The sequence below is a fragment of the Bubalus bubalis genome, chromosome 3, assembly GCF_019923935.1.
Source record: "Bubalus bubalis isolate 160015118507 breed Murrah chromosome 3, NDDB_SH_1, whole genome shotgun sequence".
Lineage (NCBI taxonomy): Eukaryota > Metazoa > Chordata > Mammalia > Artiodactyla > Bovidae > Bubalus > Bubalus bubalis.
The window spans coordinates 39748758-39765614 of NC_059159.1; the positions used below are offsets into that span (position 1 = coordinate 39748758).

Genomic DNA, 16857 nt, shown 5'->3' on the forward strand with positions numbered 1-16857 from the left:
TCCCTTCGCGGGTTCTCTGGCAGCCTACAGCCGTCAGCTCCGCCCAGGGGCGGATCCCGGGGGAATTGCGACAGCAGGATGGTTGCAGGAATTAGGTCACGTGTAGGTAGAAAGCGGAGACCCAGGGGTCAGGCCAGTCTTTACCAACCTAGGTTTCCCTGACCTGGAATATTATTTGAGCTAAACTTAAGTCCTGAATTTTTCACCCTTCTTTACCTCCAGCAGGACAAATTGCGTTTTGAATGACCCTAACACGCAGCCGTTGCTCAACTTGTGGCTTGCAATCGGGGCGGGGCGAGGCGGGAAAGCGGAAATGCAGGGCGCGAACCCGGCTGGAGCTTCTCCCACCCCCACCCAGGCCACGTGTGCGCGCGCGGTCTCGAGTGGGCGGGGCCAGGCCGCCCGGGCCCCGCCCCTCCCTTCTTGAGACGCCGGGGCCCTACGGGCGGGGGCTCCGGTCCGGGCTTTGGCTGCGGCCCCGGTGTAGTAGCGGGGGCGGCGGCCGGGGGCAGCGCGGCTCCTTCCCTTGTTGTGTGTGTCTGTGCCTCCTCGCCATCTTGTTGCAAAGCCTTTTCTTGTCGGCGGGACTCCTGGGGGCCGCGGGGCGGGAGGCATCAGAAGGGAGGAAGAGAGGGAGGGGAAGGAGGGAGGCAGTGCCGCCTTTTTTTTTTTGCATCAGGTTTTTTTAAATTTGCAAATTACATTTTGCAAATATCTGGGGAAACATTGATTTTTCTTCCTGTGCTCCCCCGTTCTTCCCTGCGGAGTGCGCTGCGCCGCCCAGTCCTGTCGCCCCCCGGAGCTGATCCCTCCCTCCTGCCTGCCCGCCAGCCTGACCTGTGCCCGGCTCGCGGGCCGCAGTCTCGGCCCCGGCGCGCCCCCGGCAGCTCTCGGCGCGATGAGCATAGAGACGCTACTGGAGGCGGCCCGCTTCCTGGAATGGCAAGCACAGCAACAACAGAGAGCACGTGGTGAGCGGCCGGGCTGGGCCCCTGGGGCACCAGGGAAAGGGAGGCGAGCGACCCCGGTCCCCAAGCCTACGCGAAACCGCACGCGGTACCCGCTCCCGGGCGGCCCGCGAAGCCGAGCAGTGCAAAGATCCGCGCAAGAGCCGCCGCCCGGGGAGGAGTGTTGTGGGCAGTGAAATTAATTAATGAATTTATTAACATGCAGCGAGGGACCCGGCTCCCGTAGGCGCCACCCCAACTGCCTACCACCTCTTGTGCACCTTTCATGGGGGTCTCTTTTGCTGTGGGCCAGCTGTGCCCTCGGTAGGGATGAAGATGTGCGAGCCGGCGGAGGGTGGGGGGGTGAGAAATGGTGTTGCGTGGGGGTGGTAGACCAGCGAGTGTGTGCGTGTATGCACGGGGGTATGTGTGATGCGAACCTCGATGAGAGCGGATGGACGGACGTGTACACGGGCGAGTGTCTAGTGCACACGAGTGGGCGTGTGTGTAACGGAGTTGGGGGTGGAATTACTCTACGCGGAGCAGCTCCCCGGCTTCCCTGGCCCTGTGGGGAGGGTGCGGGGGGCGCTCCCGGCAGATCTACGCGCCTCTTGGGGCGGAGGCGGCCTTTGCAGAATGAAATGACATCGCGTGTCTTATGATCCTGGCCAGCCCCGCCTGACCCCGCCTCCCAAAGCTGGGCTGGGTCGCGCGACATGGGTTTGGGTGAGAGCCGGGCTCATTGGACATCTGCGAGACGGCCCGCAGGTCGCCGGGGGCAGACCCCGGGCCCCCCTTACTGCGCCCCACTTTAGCCGGTGTGGAATGTGGCGTGTCTACGCCTTCCAAACCCGCTCTCGGCTGGAATGTTGCGTGTGCCTGCGTTCCAAGCCCGTTGGTTACACCGGGTGGTGACGTGGACCGGCCCCGCCCCCGACCACGTGCACGGGGGACACTCCCGCTGGGGACAGCGCGGCCCAGCCCCTCCCCGCAGCCTAGCGCTCGGCTGGGGGCGGGGCCTGGGCGGGGCTGACGAGGGGCCTTGCGCCGGGTTGGGCCCTGGCTCTGGCCGCTGGGCATCTGCCTGGTAGAGCCTTTGCCCTACGTGGGAGGAGCCGAGCTCACCTGTCGGTTCTCGCCCCGGCCTCCCGTTTTTGCTCCTGGGGCGAGGGAAACCCTCAGAATCGCCGAGCGACAGGATATATAGAGCTCACATGCTCCCACTAACCCCACCCCCCCAAAACGTTCTCACCAGGACCCCCTGGCAGCACCCCTGACCGCGATGTGAAATGAGCCGGGCAAGAAGGGGCAAACTTTGGTGTTCTCTCGAAGCGGGGAGACAGAGATTTCAGGTGCCCTTATCTCCACGCGCCCTTGTTGGTGGCCCCAGCTTCAGGGTGCTGCAGAAATAGGGGCCAGGGGAAGACCTCCGTTTCCCGGACTGCTGCGAGGGTCGCAGCCCTGGATCGGCAGCGTGTGTGCAGTATCCGGGGACTGCTGCCCCCTCCAGCCCTACCCCCAGCCCCCGGTCGGGTGGATTGTGGTGGAGAGAGTGCTTCGCCCTCCTTTCCTTTCTGCCTATTGTTGCTTCAATGATGAGTCATGCAGGAGGTAGTAGTATGTGTTGTGTGCGCGCGCGCGCCTGCAGCGTGTACCGCCGCCGCTGCGGGCGGGGGGAGTAGCAGCAGGCCAGGGGCGGGGGAGCCGCGGGTCCGCCGGCCGGCCGAGTCGGTTCGTCCGGCCTCTCAAGGTCAAGAGTCACTTGAGATACGCGAGAAAGCGCTTGGGTTTTCGGAACTGAGGGGTCAGGACGTCGGCTCACGCGCCCCTCCCCCTTTCTTCGAGGTCCAGATCAGGGTCAGGCGGTGGACAGTGCAGGTGGTGACCGAGACTGTCCTGCGTGCGGGACCAGCGCGGCTTGGGGAGGAGCGTGCACAAGATTTGGAGAGATTGAGTCACCTGCTACCGCCATCCACAATGCAGTTCAGGAGTCCCTATTGTGTCTCCACTGTGTACCGCCCACTGTGCTAGAGGCGGCAGGATTGACCAAAGGAACACTCACTTCACCTTCACTTACCCCGCAGACTGGTTGGCCGTGTGAGGGAGGGGAGTAAACGCTCACTGTCAGTGTCTACCACCCTTTCCGAAATTAGTCAGTCCAGAGCTGAGAGTAAGAATCACAAGGATGACGTCTGCAACACTTGGAAGGAACCTGGGAATGGCTCTCCGCTAAGAAGTTGTAGCGCGCTGCCCCTCCCCCAGGTGGTGAGAACTAGAGGCAGGCAGTTAAGGCTTCTTGGTGGTGGAGCAGGAGGTCTTAGGGGATGGATGGATGGATGCTGGAAAGCCAGATTTACTCCCAAAACTCATGTACAGATAGATTGACTTGGCTGCAGCAGCCTAATCTCTAGAATTCATTTTTTGCTCCTACTGGAGGTTTTGTTCTCTAAGTCGGGGTGGTGAGAAATGGAAGAGAAGTGGGGGTGCTGCTGGGGAGCTTGCTGACCAAAACTGCTTTCTGGGGAGTATGTACCTGATGGGCAGCCCTGAACAGGGATCCTCTTGTCTGGGCCCCCATTCAACTTCAAGCCTCAAGTGACTGTTTTCTGACCTAGACCAGCTACTCTGTTCACATGATGAGTCCAAGGATGTGTGTGCACCTTCATGTTGGTACACGAGGGGAAAGGGGAGGGCGAGGCCATCCTGGTGGCCAGCATGAAGGCCTGGTCATTTCTATCAGTCATAGAAGTTGACTCAAATGCGACCCTCTTCTGAGCCAGTCCCACCCTGTGCCTGCCTTGTGCACCAATGTTCCTATTACATGTAGAAGGGGAGAACCCCCCTGAACATTGGGAGGCCCCTGATATGGTCTCCTCTGGCCCCAGCTGTGTGCCGGCTGAGGTCCTGGGTCACAGTGGCTTCGGGGAAAGTGCAAAGCCTGTACTCTTCATTGGGGGCTGTAGCCTTGGCCCCCGGGTCACCCAGAAGGGTGGTGCTCAGTTCTCTGGGGGCAGCCTCTGGGCAGAGCCCGGGGAAGGTGCCAGAGTATGTGTGTGCATGTATGGGAGTGAGAAGAGGGTGCAGCAGCATTTAGGAGCTTAAACCCATATTGCTGACACTCGTTTGCTCCGCACGCTTTGTTTCCCTCTTCCCAGTGCACAGGAGAAGGGACCATACTGGGCAAGGGATGGGTCAGAACCGGCCAGGAGGAGGCAGTAGGCTTTAGTGGGCTGGATCTGGCCTGGGCTGCCACCCTCTTCAGCGTCAGTTAAGCTTTTTCATGCTGATCCAGGTGTGATAGATCTTGGCCATTCACCTGGGCCCTTCCTGGCACCTGTGAGCCTGGCACCTGCCTGGCTCCGGAAGAGAGAGGGTATATGAGAAGGAGATTGCCATCTTCTGGTGGAGCTTTGGAGTTGCCTTAAAACATGGGGAATACAAGAAAGGAAATACAGAGAATCTGAGGTTTGTCTCCATTCTGGGTCCCCAGAGCCCCTGACCTTGGGGCCTGAGGCCCTGTCCGTCGCCCTGCTTGTGGGAGAGGGGCACACTTGCCCCAAGGCCAGTGAAAGCCCAGGTCCTGGCTCAAAGGAATGGAGGTAGGGCTGTGTTGGGCTCCAAGCTCTGGGACCTTGTCTTGGGGTTGGGGTCTGGGGAGGTGCGGAGTGGACTCGGGGTGTCCTGGGCTGGGCCTGAGAAGGTCTCCTTGACTGAACTCAGCAGGTTTCTTTCCCAGTGTGGAAAGGGGAGCGCAGAGGGCGGGTTTTCTCCAGGGCCGCAAAGGAAGCCAGTGCTGGTGGCTGTAAAGCAGCAGGCCGGGGCAGGCCGGGCAGCTTCCCTTCCTGAGGGGCCGGAGGAGACACGGAAGAGGCTGTGCTTGCTGACTCCAGCCCTTGAATGCTGGCTGCTGGGAAACCACTGAGCGCTTCCCCTCTCAGAACACTTCCCCCTACTTCCTCCTGCACCTCTTCTTCTCTGCAGGAGGAGGGGCTCTGAGCAGGCCTGGCTCACACACCAGTGGTTGATTGGCCAAAGGGCCCCGAGGCCGCATGTTTTCTGGGGTCCCTGGCCCGAAGACCTGTGGAGAGGGTGATGCTGTCCTCTCCTACAGGGGCACTTGGCCAGCCTTGCCCCCCCAGCCCCACCCCTTGTGGGTGGTGGTGTGTTTGGGGCGTGTCCGCTTTGTGCTGTCAGCTCTGTTAGTCAGCAGTGTGGTGAATCGGGCAGGAGGGGAGGGCTGGCCTGCTCCCTGGCCCCAGCCTATATAGCCAGGGAACTGGAATGGTGGGGCCTGGGAGGGGATGGGGCAGGGTGGGGATGGAGAGGGGCGTCTCGATCAGGAGGGGCTTCTCCCTTGGCCCTGTTCTCCACCCACTGCTGAGCAGGCCTCCCCTTCTGGTGGGGCTTTCAGTAGAGATGCTGAACTGAGGCGTGCAAGGTTGTTGGAACTCATTGCCTTGTTCAACCCCTGTTAAAAAGCCCTGCTTTCCTTTCTGCTTGCCTCTACCCTTTCTAGTCTGCTGCTGGTGGTGGTGGAATAAGTTCCAGCACAACCAAGGGCAGAGAAAGACCAGGAGCATTTGGGGGTATAAACCTCGATTGAGGAAACAGGCTTTGGGACCTAGCCTGGCAGTCCTGAGTCCCAGGCCTTGTTGTCTCATGTGTGGGCTGAAGGTGATGTCCCCTCCCTGCTTGCAGTGTGGGGCTCTTGTGAGACACATGGGTGTAGGGGGTGTGTGTGTGTTTATTTGCAGTATGACTCTCAACAAATCATTTTGCCTCTTAGAGCTAATCTGTCTCATCTGTGAAATGAAGGTAATGCCTGCCCTCTAGAAGGTAGCTCCCCAGAATCTAGGATTTGACTGCCTCTTCTTTTCTCCTGTGGGGCTTCCTTGATAGCTCAGTTGGTAAAGAATCCACCTGCAATGGAGGAGACCCCGGTTCAATTCCTGGGTTAGGAATATCCACTGGAGAAGGGATAGGCCACCCACACCAGTATTCTTGGGCTTCCCTCATGGCTCAGCTGGTAAAGAATCTGCCTGCAGTGCGGGAGACGTGGGTTCAATCCCTGGGTTGGGAAGATCCCTTGGAGAAGGCAAATGCTACCTACTCCAGTATTCTGGCCTGGAGAATTCCATAGACTGTATAGTCCATAGAGTTGCAAAGAGTCGGACACGACTGAGTGACTTGCACTTTCTCTTCTCCTGTGAGATCACTTGTGGACTGGCCTCTCCCAATCTCATCTACCACTCCCTCTCCTCAGCCTTGTTGCCCCTGCCCATCACCTGCTTAACACTTCAACCTGCGGTGTGCCAGGCCTCCTCCCGCACGCTCACTGACAGCTTCTGCTCTGTCCTTCCATAGCCCCTCTCTTCCCACAACCTGGGTTGTTTGTTAATCCTGTGATTTGTCCTATGCCCCTCCTCCCCTGGTCTATGAGCTCCTCAACAGCAAGGACCAGGAGTCTGTTTTATTTGTTCACTGCTGTGCCCTGTGCCTGGCTGGGTGTGGATGAGTGTATGTATTTGTGCTGTCACTGGGTGGTCCCTGGCATGGGGTCAGGATGGGTTACAGTTGGGAGGACAAGGGGAGCTGGGGCGCCCAGGACGGCAGGCCCTGCTGAGAGACCGCTGTGTTCTCTCTGTGCAGAGGAACAGGAAAGGCTTCGCCTGGAGCGGGAGCGGGAGCAGGAGCAGAAGAAGGCCAACAGCCTGCCCCGGCTGGCCCACACCATGCCGGTGGAGGAGCCCCGCACTGAGGCGCCGCCTTTGCCTCTGTCACCGCCGGCCCCTCCGCCAGCACCCCCGCCACCACTGGCCACCCCAACCCCACTGACTGTCATTCCTATTCCAGTAGTGACCAACTCCCCTCAGCCTCTGCCCCCACCCCCGCCACTACCCCCCACGGCCCAGCCTCTGCCCCTGGCGCCTCGCCAGCCAGCCCTGGTCAGCGCCCCTGGACTTAGCATTAAGGAGCCTGCCCCCCTTCCCACCAGGCCGCAGGTGCCCACTCCTGCTCCTCTACTGCCGGACTCCAAGGCCACTGTTGCGCCCACTGGCAGCCCCAAGCCCTTGCAGCCCCTGCCCACCCCCATCCTGACTATTGCGCCACACCCCGGAGTCCAGCCCCAGCTGGCTCCCCCACAGCCACCTCCATCCACGCTTGGAACCCTGAAGCTGGCACCTGCTGAAGAACTCAAATCCAGCGAACAGAAGAAGAGGCCTGGGGGGTGAGTGAGGTGTGGCAGAGTGGGGGCTGGTGGGATGGAGAGAACTGCCCACAGCTGGGGCTGTGTGTGCAAGAGAAAGTGCCCTCCCAGCTAGCCTATCAGAGCTGCACCCTCCTATATCTGGATATGTTCTCACTGTGCTGGGACCATCCCCACCCTGGGGAGTGGGGAATGGTCATTGCCCTCTGTTGTTCTTAGGCTTCTCTGACCCCTTCCAAGGTTGGGTCTAATGGCATCACCAGGCCTTTGAACCTCCTGGGTGAGGGCCAGGGTCCACTGGCTATTTCTCCCAATCCCAGGAGCCCTTCACAGGTGCACGGGTGGGGTGGAATATGAAGGGGTTATGAATTATGAGCCTACCCGTGCTCTCCAGAGGGTGTATGCACCAGGACACAGGGCCAACAGTTTTCATCGCTGCTTCTCTAGGGAGAGAATGTCAGGGACAAAAAGCCTGTGGCATTTGGGGAGGGTGGGGGCAGGGGGTGGGAAGGCCACCTAATTGGGCCCTCCTCCCTGAGCTCCCTGTCTGTCTGGATTTCAGAATCGGAACCAGAGAAGTCCACAACAAGCTGGAGAAGAACAGGTGTGTGTGTGTGTGTGTGTGAGCTTGTGACTCTGAGCCCGCCCCGCCAGCTACCCGGAAGGTCCCATCCTTGGTCCCCAAGCTCTCCTTGGACCTTCCCTCCCGCCCCTGACGCTGGCTGACCGGCCCTGCTCCCTTTCCCCAGGAGGGCCCATCTCAAGGAATGCTTTGAGACCCTGAAGCGCAACATCCCCAACGTGGACGACAAGAAGACATCGAATCTGAGCGTGTTGCGGACGGCGCTGCGGTACATTCAGGTATGCGGGCTGGGGGGAGAAGCAAGGCCCTGAGAAGGGCGGGAGACCGCCGCCGCGCAGGCTGCCTGCACGCCCCGCCTCCCCGGACGCCCCGCCTCCCCCCCTTGCGGCCCCGCCCGCCTCCACGCGGGCGCCGAGCACATGGCCCAGCTGACGTCAGTGGGGCTCCCCACCCGGGTGGAGGCGGCGTGACCGGCGCGCGTGCGCGCGGGAGCGCGGCGCTGGCGCTCGGCTCCCCTCCCCCGCCGGGCGGCCTTACGGAGCCCTGCCATCTGCACGGCCCCCGCGACTCTGTGTCAGCCCGGAATCCGCCCCGCCTTACCGCCTGCCGCGCGCTACTGCCCGGCGAATGGGAAGGACGTAGGGCAACCGGTGCCTCCATCGCCCCCGCAGTGCTGGGCGGGAACCGGATTCGGCCCCGGACTCTACCTTGGGGGATGGGGGGGTGCTGGGCGTGGCTCGCTTCCCACAGTGGAACCCATGAAATACGCCCCACCCCGACGCGCGCCCCGGCCTTTTAGCCCAAAAGGATCAAGATCCTTGCAGTGAGCACACGTAGATGCCACCTCCCGACTTTGGGGATTAAACCTTGGGGAAGGGGAAATGCAGCACTCTGGATGACGAGTAGCCCTGGGGGGGTCACCGAACCTAAAACCTTACGTTCTGCCTCCCCCAGGATTTAAAAGAAGCCCTTTTTCAAGGCGCTCTCCTTGCCGTGTGTCCCCTGCCTTTGGGCACTGGCTCCTCTGGGCCGTAAGGGAAAGGGGGGGTGCCCGACAGATAAGACCGTTGCCATGACGGCCCGAGTTTGGTTTCCCTGGAAACCGGCCGAGGGTTCCGCGTGCCGGGAAGGAGGCTGTGGGGGTGGGGCAGGCGGCCACGCTCGGCTGCCGCGGAGCCGGGAGGTAGCCGTTGAGGAGTGGGAGGGATTTAGGGCTCCCGGACTGCGGGGGCAGCTTCGGGGTCTCCCAGTCGGCTCTCTAGGGAAGCTGAGGGGATGGGCGGCGTCACGGCTCCGGTGGGCCAGCCCTCCCCCGGCCTCGACTGCGGGGTCACAGCCCTGAGGTAACCGGAGCCTGACTTGTCGAAGGAGGCGGGCGGAGGCGCAGCCTCGGGACTACTCCCAGCCGGCAGCTCTCTCTCGGCCTCCCGCGAACGCGCGCCCTTCCGCCCGCCCTCCGGACAAGGGGGAGGGGCTGGCGCGACTCCAGGCCGCTTCCCGGCACGGGAGGGGCGGGTCCGGGTCCGCGGATTGGCGGGGCTGGGCAGGGGGCGGGACTCCTGCGCGCGCGGAGGGAGGGTGCGGCCAGTGGGGAGTGACGCAGCAAAGCCGGGTCCGCGTGGGTGCGCGCGTGCTCCGGGAGGGGCGGGGCCTCGTTGGTGGCCGGTGGCGGGGGGAGGGGGGGGGAAGCGGAGAGGGGGCCCAGCGTCGAGTTTCAGAGGGTCTCAGGGAGGGTGTTTTCTGGGATGTTTCTGCAGAACTCGGGCTGGAGACTTAAGTTGCTACTCTTTCAGCTACAGGAAATCTTGTAGCCTGGGAGCAAACTCCTGCCTAAATTCTGCGACATTTTCTGTGAATATCGATTTCCTCTTGTTCTGCGATGATGCTAAAGTGGGGAAAAGTAATAATATCTTTGTGGTAAGGACGTGAGGATTGGCCATTTGTAAATAGTAACTTAATAGCAATTGTTGGGAGAAGGCGATGGCATCCCACTCCAGTACTGTTGCCTGGCAAATCCCATGGACGGAGGAGCCTGGTAGGCTGCGTCTGTGGGGTCGCACAGAGTTGGACACGACTGAAGCGACTTAGCAGCAGCAGCAGCAATTGTTGAGAAGGAAGAAGGATGGAACGGTGCGTTCCTCCCTGTATAGAAGTACTTAGGGCAGAAAGCCTTGATTGCGAGACGGTGGATTTGAAGGTACATCAGAAATAAAAGACTCAGTAAAACCCGCAGATTTGGGATAGGGGCCTGGCCTGAGTGGGAAGCAAGGTGGCCCCTAGCTGTCCGTAAAAGATACTTGTCCTGGGGCTGGCAACAGAAGCAGAAATGCTGGGAAACTTAACAATGTTCTCCATAAATCTTCAACTTCATTTATTCGTTCACTCATTCAGGTTTTTTTGGACAGCCCTGTGTCTGATTGGGCGGATAAGAAGTGGGGAGCAAGGGAAAAAGTGCAGATCTCTGTCTTTAGGTTTGGTCTTGCTGCAGATTATAAAATAACCAAGCAGAGGAATCTGCTCCAAGGGCATAGTCAGGACACAGGGGTCACAGCATGTGTTCTGGGGAGTTGGGGAAGTTGCTACTGAGGAAAGGGCCTTTAAGCTGGGACCTGAAGGCCAGGGTGATCAAGACAAGTGCCGGGCAGAGAGCCCAGCACAGACCAGAGTTTTTCCAGTAGGAGGGAGGAAGATGCATTTTGGAAGTTGAACGTGGTCAGGAGGGTTGCTATGCTGAGATGGGAGTTGGAAGCGGGTACCAGAGAGACCACAGAGAGGGTGGAAACTGAGGACTTCTGTTGTGTGCTGAGGGAGGAAGCTTTGGGAAGGCTGTAGCCCCCAGCCAGAGCCACAGTGCCTTGGAGGTAAAGGATTTGAAGAAAGTTCTCAGAGAAGTGGACAGAAACAGGAAGTGGGGGGTAGGCAGGTACCAAACAACACATCCAGTCTTCTTAGAAAGGAAATGGGCTTAAAATGAAACAATAGGGACAAAAGTTAGACCTTGGGAAAACTTTCCAGGGATGTCTAGACCTGTGGAGACCTGGACTAGGTGAGGAGTGGGTTTTTGGCTCCTGATTAATTGTCTCTGAGCTGGCAGTCAGCCGGCCCCGCTAGTGCATAGAGTTCAGGACAGGCCTGAGAGCTGACTCACCCCATACCTCGTGATCATCGTGGCCCCTTCCGATGGCCTGTCTACCACTGGCCTCTCAGGGAGAAGCCGGGTGTGCGTGGGGGGAGTGGAGCAATGGGGGAGCTTTCTGGCAGAAATGTTGGCGGGGGAGGCGCCAGGGTGATAGAGGGGGCTGAGTGTGGCCTGGGACTGGCAAAAAGTGTAAAAAGTGTAAAGCTGCCGGCTTTCAGGTCAGTGCATAGCATGGCCGTGTCTGGGTTACGTGTTACAGGCACTAATGGCTTGAGGTGTCTCTGACCAGTGAGGCCAGGAATGCAAGGAGCGCGGGGCTCGGGAGGGAGCGTGGGGAAGCTGGGCCTAGTCCGTGTGTGGAGCTGAAGACTTGCGTGCCCAGGAGTTCAGGTGAACAGTTGGGAAAGGCTGTTGCAAGACTGCCCAAAGGAAATAGAGTCAGGGGAAGCTCAAGTCTCATGAGAGACTGTGATTCTCCTGTGATGATGGGGATAGACATGGTAGATGTGGGGACTAGCACCCTCCAGTCCTCACAGGTGCTTGGCCAAGAGGTCACATGGCTGTGTCCTGGCCACCCGCAGTGTCGGGATGTAAGCTAACCATAGAACAGTGTGTAGTCCTCTCACAGGGTTGGACTGGGAGAGCGTGTGTTGAGATGGAAAAACAAAACCGGAAGTATTTAGGGGGTCATGTGAGCCAGTGTCAGTCTCATTAAGGCTGACAGTCTCATTGAACGCTTGGGGTTGGGGGGAGCGGTGCAGTGCGGGGTGCCACTCCTAAGACGAGCGAGCCTGAGAGCAGGCTGGTGTACCCGGAGGACGTGAGAGGGGGCTGGGCTGTGGAGGAGCTCCAGCGGACGAGACCTGAAGGGGTGAGGAGGGAGACACATGGGGGCCTACACCTGGCCAGGACTGGCAAGCCTCGGCGACTAGAAGCTCGAGAGGTCAGGATTGTCCGTGTTGTCTGTTGGACCCTGCGGTCATGACATGCCTGGGCCAAGGAAAAGCGGGCCATGGGGAGGCCTGCGGGATTTAAGATGTGTTGGTTTAATAAAATTTCAGACAGGAGATCACGGAGAACAAGGAAAGACGGTGCAGAAGGGAGTTGAGGAACAGGATAGGAGCTGGCCTTCCAGAGCTGCTAACAAGCATCAGACGAAGGGAAACTGGAGACCCTTCTGATGGGGGAGTGTGCCCTGGGAGGGTCATCCCCGAGAGGAGAGGTGGCCAGTGGCCCTGGAGGTGTGGAAGGGGAGATGGGGCGGCAGACAAGGAGCGCCCTCCAGTGTTCTGAGTGATGGGATGGCCTCAGCGTCAAGCGGGGAGGGGCTTCTCCAGAACGGCTCGGATGGAGGCCGAGGTGCTATCCTAAGAGCTGTTTCTCAGTGGCCGAGGCTGCTCAGGTCCAGGAGGGGAAGGAAGGCCACATCCTGGGGCCTGGGGAGTGTGGGAATAGAGCGGTGTGCGAGGCGGCGCGGGTGGGCACCGTGGGGAGGATGTGCGCAAGTCAGCAGCTGTTCAGGAGGAGATGGAGGTGGTCAAGGAGGTGAGGTAGGGGTCTCAGAATCTGCTGGCCGTCCTGCAAGGGTGTTGAAGTTAAGGAGATGAGTGAATAATGAAGGGACAAAGGGCAAGATCGTCTGGGGATCCTTGAAGAACGGGTTCCACAGAGGGTAGCTCGTGGCATCCGCATCCATAGCGGCAGGATGGTGTGAATGGCGGTGCAGGCCTTGGGCACCGCCTGAGAAGTCTCCTACCCTTTCTGCCCTTTTCAGTAGAATGGAGGGAGATACTCACAGGAGGGTGGATGGGGCAAGAGGCAACAGAGCCCCTCAGGACAGAGTCGATGTAGGGGTAGGGGAGGGACTGGCCTGAATCTGCACCTGCTTGTGAGCCCACAGTCTGTCCCCAGATGCTGGGCCTCCTTAGGTGGAGCCATGGACCGAGAGGCAGGTGTGGTTTCCCGCAGGCCCCTGGCAGCCTGGGCCCCCGATGCGCAGGTGAGGGTGGGTGAAGGAGATGTTGGCGGCACCATGGGCTCTGTGGCTCCTGCTCAGGGTACCCTGCTGTTACTTGCCCTGTTCTCCAGTCCCTGAAGAGGAAAGAGAAAGAATATGAGCATGAGATGGAGCGGCTGGCGCGGGAGAAGATTGCCACGCAGCAGCGGCTGGCGGAGCTTAAGCACGAGCTGAGCCAGTGGATGGACGTGCTGGAGATCGACCGCGTGCTCCGGCAGACGGGCCAGCCCGAGGACGACCAGGCCTCCACCTCCACCGCTTCCGGTGAGCCCCGCCCGCCCCACGTCGCCCCCACCCTTGGCCCTGTGACATCCCCAGAGCCCCGGGGGCATCTGCTTCTCCAGGCTCTCATTCCCCAGCCCTCCTGACCGGTCCCTCCCCGCGTGTCCCTCCACAGAGGGTGAGGACAACATAGACGAGGACATGGAGGAGGACCAGGCTGGCCTGGGCCCACATAAGCTGAGCCATCGCCCCCACCCGGAGCTGCCGAAGCCACCGCCCAGCACGGCCCCCGCACCTCTGCCTCCGCACCCACACCCGCACACCCAGCCTGTGGCCCTGTCTCCTGCCCACCTCCCTGGGCAGCAGCCCCCACCACAGCAGAAGACACCTCTGCCGGTCCCTCCGCCCCCACCAGCGGCCCCGGCCCAAACGCTGGTGCCCGCCCCGGCCCATCTCGTGGCCACGGCCGGGGGCGGCTCCACAGTCATCGCCCACACTGCCACCACCCACGCCTCAGTCATCCAGACTGTGAACCACGTTCTCCAGGGGCCGGGGGGCAAGCACATCGCCCACATCGCGCCCTCAGCCCCCAGCCCCGCCGTGCAGCTGGCACCGGCCACGCCCCCCATCAGCCACATCACGGTGCACCCTGCCACCCTCAACCACGTGGCCCACCTTGGCTCCCAGCTGCCCCTGTACCCTCAGCCCGTGGCAGTGAGCCAGCCAGTGGCCGTGAGCCACATCGCCCACACCCTCTCACACCAGCAAGTGAATGGCACGGCCGGGCTGGGGCCCCCGGCCACGGTCATGGCGAAGCCAGCTGTGGGGGCTCAGGTGGTGCACCACCCCCAGTTGGTGGGCCAGACAGTGCTTAACCCTGTGACCATGGTCACCATGCCCTCCTTCCCAGTCAGCACGCTCAAGCTGGCTTGAGGATGAGGCCACTCAGAGGCCCCCAGCGGGGGCAGGGAGGGAGACCTGTCCCCCACTCTCCCACCCACCAGCTCCACACATTCCAGCCAGGTCCAGGCCCGCCCCACCCATACCCACCCCCAGGCCTCCTAGGGGAAGGGGGTGCAGAGACTCTGAGCCAGGGGAGGGAGGGGGCTCAAGGAGCTGGGCACAGGGCAGGGGGTCACCCTGCTGCACTAGGACTTGACAGAGTGATGAGAGACGCTCTGGCCCATGTGCCGCCTGTCCGGCCTGGTGCCCGCTCCAGGGCCGTTCCCGTTCCCGTCCCCCACCCGTCCCCTGACACCAGTGCGATGTGGACGTCGTGTTCTTCCGCCTCCCCCGCCCTGCCCACCTTCCTGTGCTGCTGCTGCTGCTATCGCTCTGTCTGGTGAGACGGCTGGGCACCCGGGCCCTCCCCTCCCGAGCCTCAGCCTTCTCCTTCCAGGGTTCTGGAGGGGGACGTGGGGAAGCAGGACTCAAGCGAGTTGGCCCTGATATCCAGGGGGACTGGGGAGGGGGGCGTTCTCTGAGTACAGGGGACAAGTCCTAGGAGGTGGCTTGTGTGGCGTCCCTCCAGACAGGTGGGTGCCCCAGCCTGGGGCTCTCACAGGCTGGTTGCAGTCATTGTGATTGATCATAACAAGCTAGTTAAGACAGTTCTCTACCAGTAGTAAACCAAACCCAAGCCCTTGCCAAGCTTCCAAGCCCCCACAACCGCCCTACCACTGGGCTCCTGACTTCAGGAGGGCAGATGGAGGGGAGGGAGGAGGGGCTTGACTATCTCCCCCAGCCACCCTGCTGACCTCCAGCTGGGTCTGGCCTGAGAGGAGGGTGTGCTGGACCCTGTCCCCATCCCTGGACTTGACTTTGGCTTCCAGAAGATAGAGAGGAGGCCTGGGCTCTGTTCCGTGCTCTGCACTCCCTGGAGGGATGAGTGCGCCTGGACGCCTCCTGCTGCCTGGGAGACGAGACCAGCGTCTGGTCTGGGTTGCAGGACCCTGGCTCCATGTGGGTGAGGTAATCAGGAGGTTACAGTCCAGGGGCTTGGCCCTGGGGACCTGTGGGGAGGGAGCATGGCCAGGCCACGGAGAACTGTTGCTTCTGCCCCAGCTTCCCCTTCCCTGGGCTCATCTTTCTTTGCTTTGAACCCCTGCTGTCTCCAGCGGGCTGTTCTGCATGTGCCCTCCCCCAGGGGGCACTGCTGTGTGCCACCGCCTTCCTGCCAGGGCTGCGGGCAGGGCTGAGCTTGGGGTGGGGAGGAGCGAGGGGGCCTGTGTGCGAGGGCCACTGCTCTCCATGCCTTGGCCTCAGCAGACTGCTTTGGCTGCTCTTTTTATGTGGGTATTTATTACAAGTGGCCTTGTGTCAGACACACTCAGTTACACACGTGCATACTCGGCTCCCCACCTGGACACACTCACCAGTGGCCTTTCAGAGTGTGTGGAGGTGGGGGAGCCAGTGATCCTGGGTGTGAAGTTTGCAATGACAGGCTGGGGCAGGGCAGGGGGGTGGTTCCATGGTTCACAGAGGAGGCCAACAAAGGTCTTGGGTAGATTGGGCCACCTCGGAACTCCCTTTCAGTTTCTGGTCCTGAAAACCTCCCTGGAGACTGTTTCTTGTCTCCCGGGGTAGGGAGACTTAGGGATACTTCAGAGGTTTCTAGGAGGCGATGCTGTTCCCCGCCCCCCACCCAAATGCAGCTCCCACCTCACAAGCTTGCTGCCTTTCTGCCCCTGCAGCCGCCGCCACTATCACCCTGTTTGGGGGGGAGCTGGTTTTACTCTTCCTGGTGTGATGACATTGGAAAGAGCAGAGAGAGAAGGGCAGGCCTGGCCCCCAGGAACAGAAGCACTGGCAAGCTGCCCTCCTCTCAGGCCTGCTCACCTTGAAACTGTTCTGTTAGCCAGTCGCCCCTCGGGCATGCACAGATACCTCATCCGCCCGCCGCCCCCGTCCCTCCCCGCCCCCCACCGCTGCAGTGGGGGGCCTCGGAATCTAGTGCCGAATGACTATGTCCAGATTGGTGACGATGGGTGTTGTTGCTGTTGTTTTGTTGTTGTTTGTGAACGCTGTGATGCTGTGTGCCCGAGAGGGCAGCTGCCACCCAGCCCTTCCTTGGGCCTCTCCCCTCTGAGCGCTGTGGGGACCACATCTGTCCTCACCCCATGGGACTGCCTGCCTCTCCCCTCCCTATCCCTTCCAGCCTGGGGGACACACGTGTGTGCACGCGCGTGCGCGCGCATGCACGCACGCACACACACACACACACACACACATCTTACCTCTCATGCGTGTTTTACTTTTTGATGTTCAGAGTGGCTCACTGGCTGGGAGTCTTTACCTCGGGGAGAGCGGGAGGTTGGTTCCTAGGGGGGCCAAAGAAGGGCAGGGAATTCCTGGAGGGGAATTAGGGGGTCACCATAACCCCTGCCCTCTCCAGGAACAGCTTCTTCTCCCCACCCCCACCCCCACCCCCACCCCCACGAAGAGGTGGCCCTTGTTTACAGTGAGGCTCGGTCACTGTGTCTCCGTTTCCTGAAATATAAATTGTAGCGACCCCAGACTGTAGAGATTTTTATGTGTTTGGATACATCTGCTGTGTGGGAAAAAAAAAAAAAAACTACAAAAACCCTAATTTTGTACATATTGTATTTTTACTATGGAACTGTATTCTAGTGGCTGTTCATGCTCTAAGACATTAGGTATTGAGACATGAATACTATCCATGTAATAAGCACTTGCCTGGAATAAAATATAAAATTGAAATAAACCTGCACTGAAACCCGA

At 60.5% G+C, this 16857-nt stretch overlaps 1 protein-coding gene across 3 annotated transcripts; it reads left to right on the forward strand.

Moving 5' to 3' along the window:
* Positions 1–428: 428 nt before the first annotated feature.
* MNT (MAX network transcriptional repressor) lies at positions 429–16857 on the forward strand. Of its 3 annotated transcripts, none has more exons than XM_025280854.3 (6): positions 429–971; positions 6597–7176; positions 7718–7759; positions 7905–8016; positions 12966–13158; positions 13292–16857. In XM_025280854.3, exons 1-6 carry the CDS (start codon positions 899–901, stop codon positions 14047–14049), a joined length of 1758 nt encoding a protein of 585 aa, XP_025136639.1. In that variant the 5' UTR covers positions 429–898; the 3' UTR covers positions 14050–16857. The 3 variants fall into 3 exon arrangements, with proteins under 3 accessions (XP_025136639.1, XP_044795385.1, XP_044795384.1); XM_044939450.2 differs by lacking the exon at positions 429–971 and adding an exon at positions 3789–4412; XM_044939449.2 differs by lacking the exon at positions 429–971 and adding an exon at positions 4408–4546.

Coding starts and splice junctions, on each gene's coding strand:
- MNT (XM_025280854.3), top strand. CDS start 899: ATGAGCATAGAGACGCTACTGGAGGCGGCCCGCTTCCTGGAATGGCAA. Junction 7,760..7,904: donor AACAAGCTGGAGAAGAACAG/GTGTGTGTGTGT, acceptor CCCTTTCCCCAG/GAGGGCCCATCTCAAGGAAT. Junction 13,159..13,291: donor CTCCACCTCCACCGCTTCCG/GTGAGCCCCGCC, acceptor GTCCCTCCACAG/AGGGTGAGGACAACATAGAC.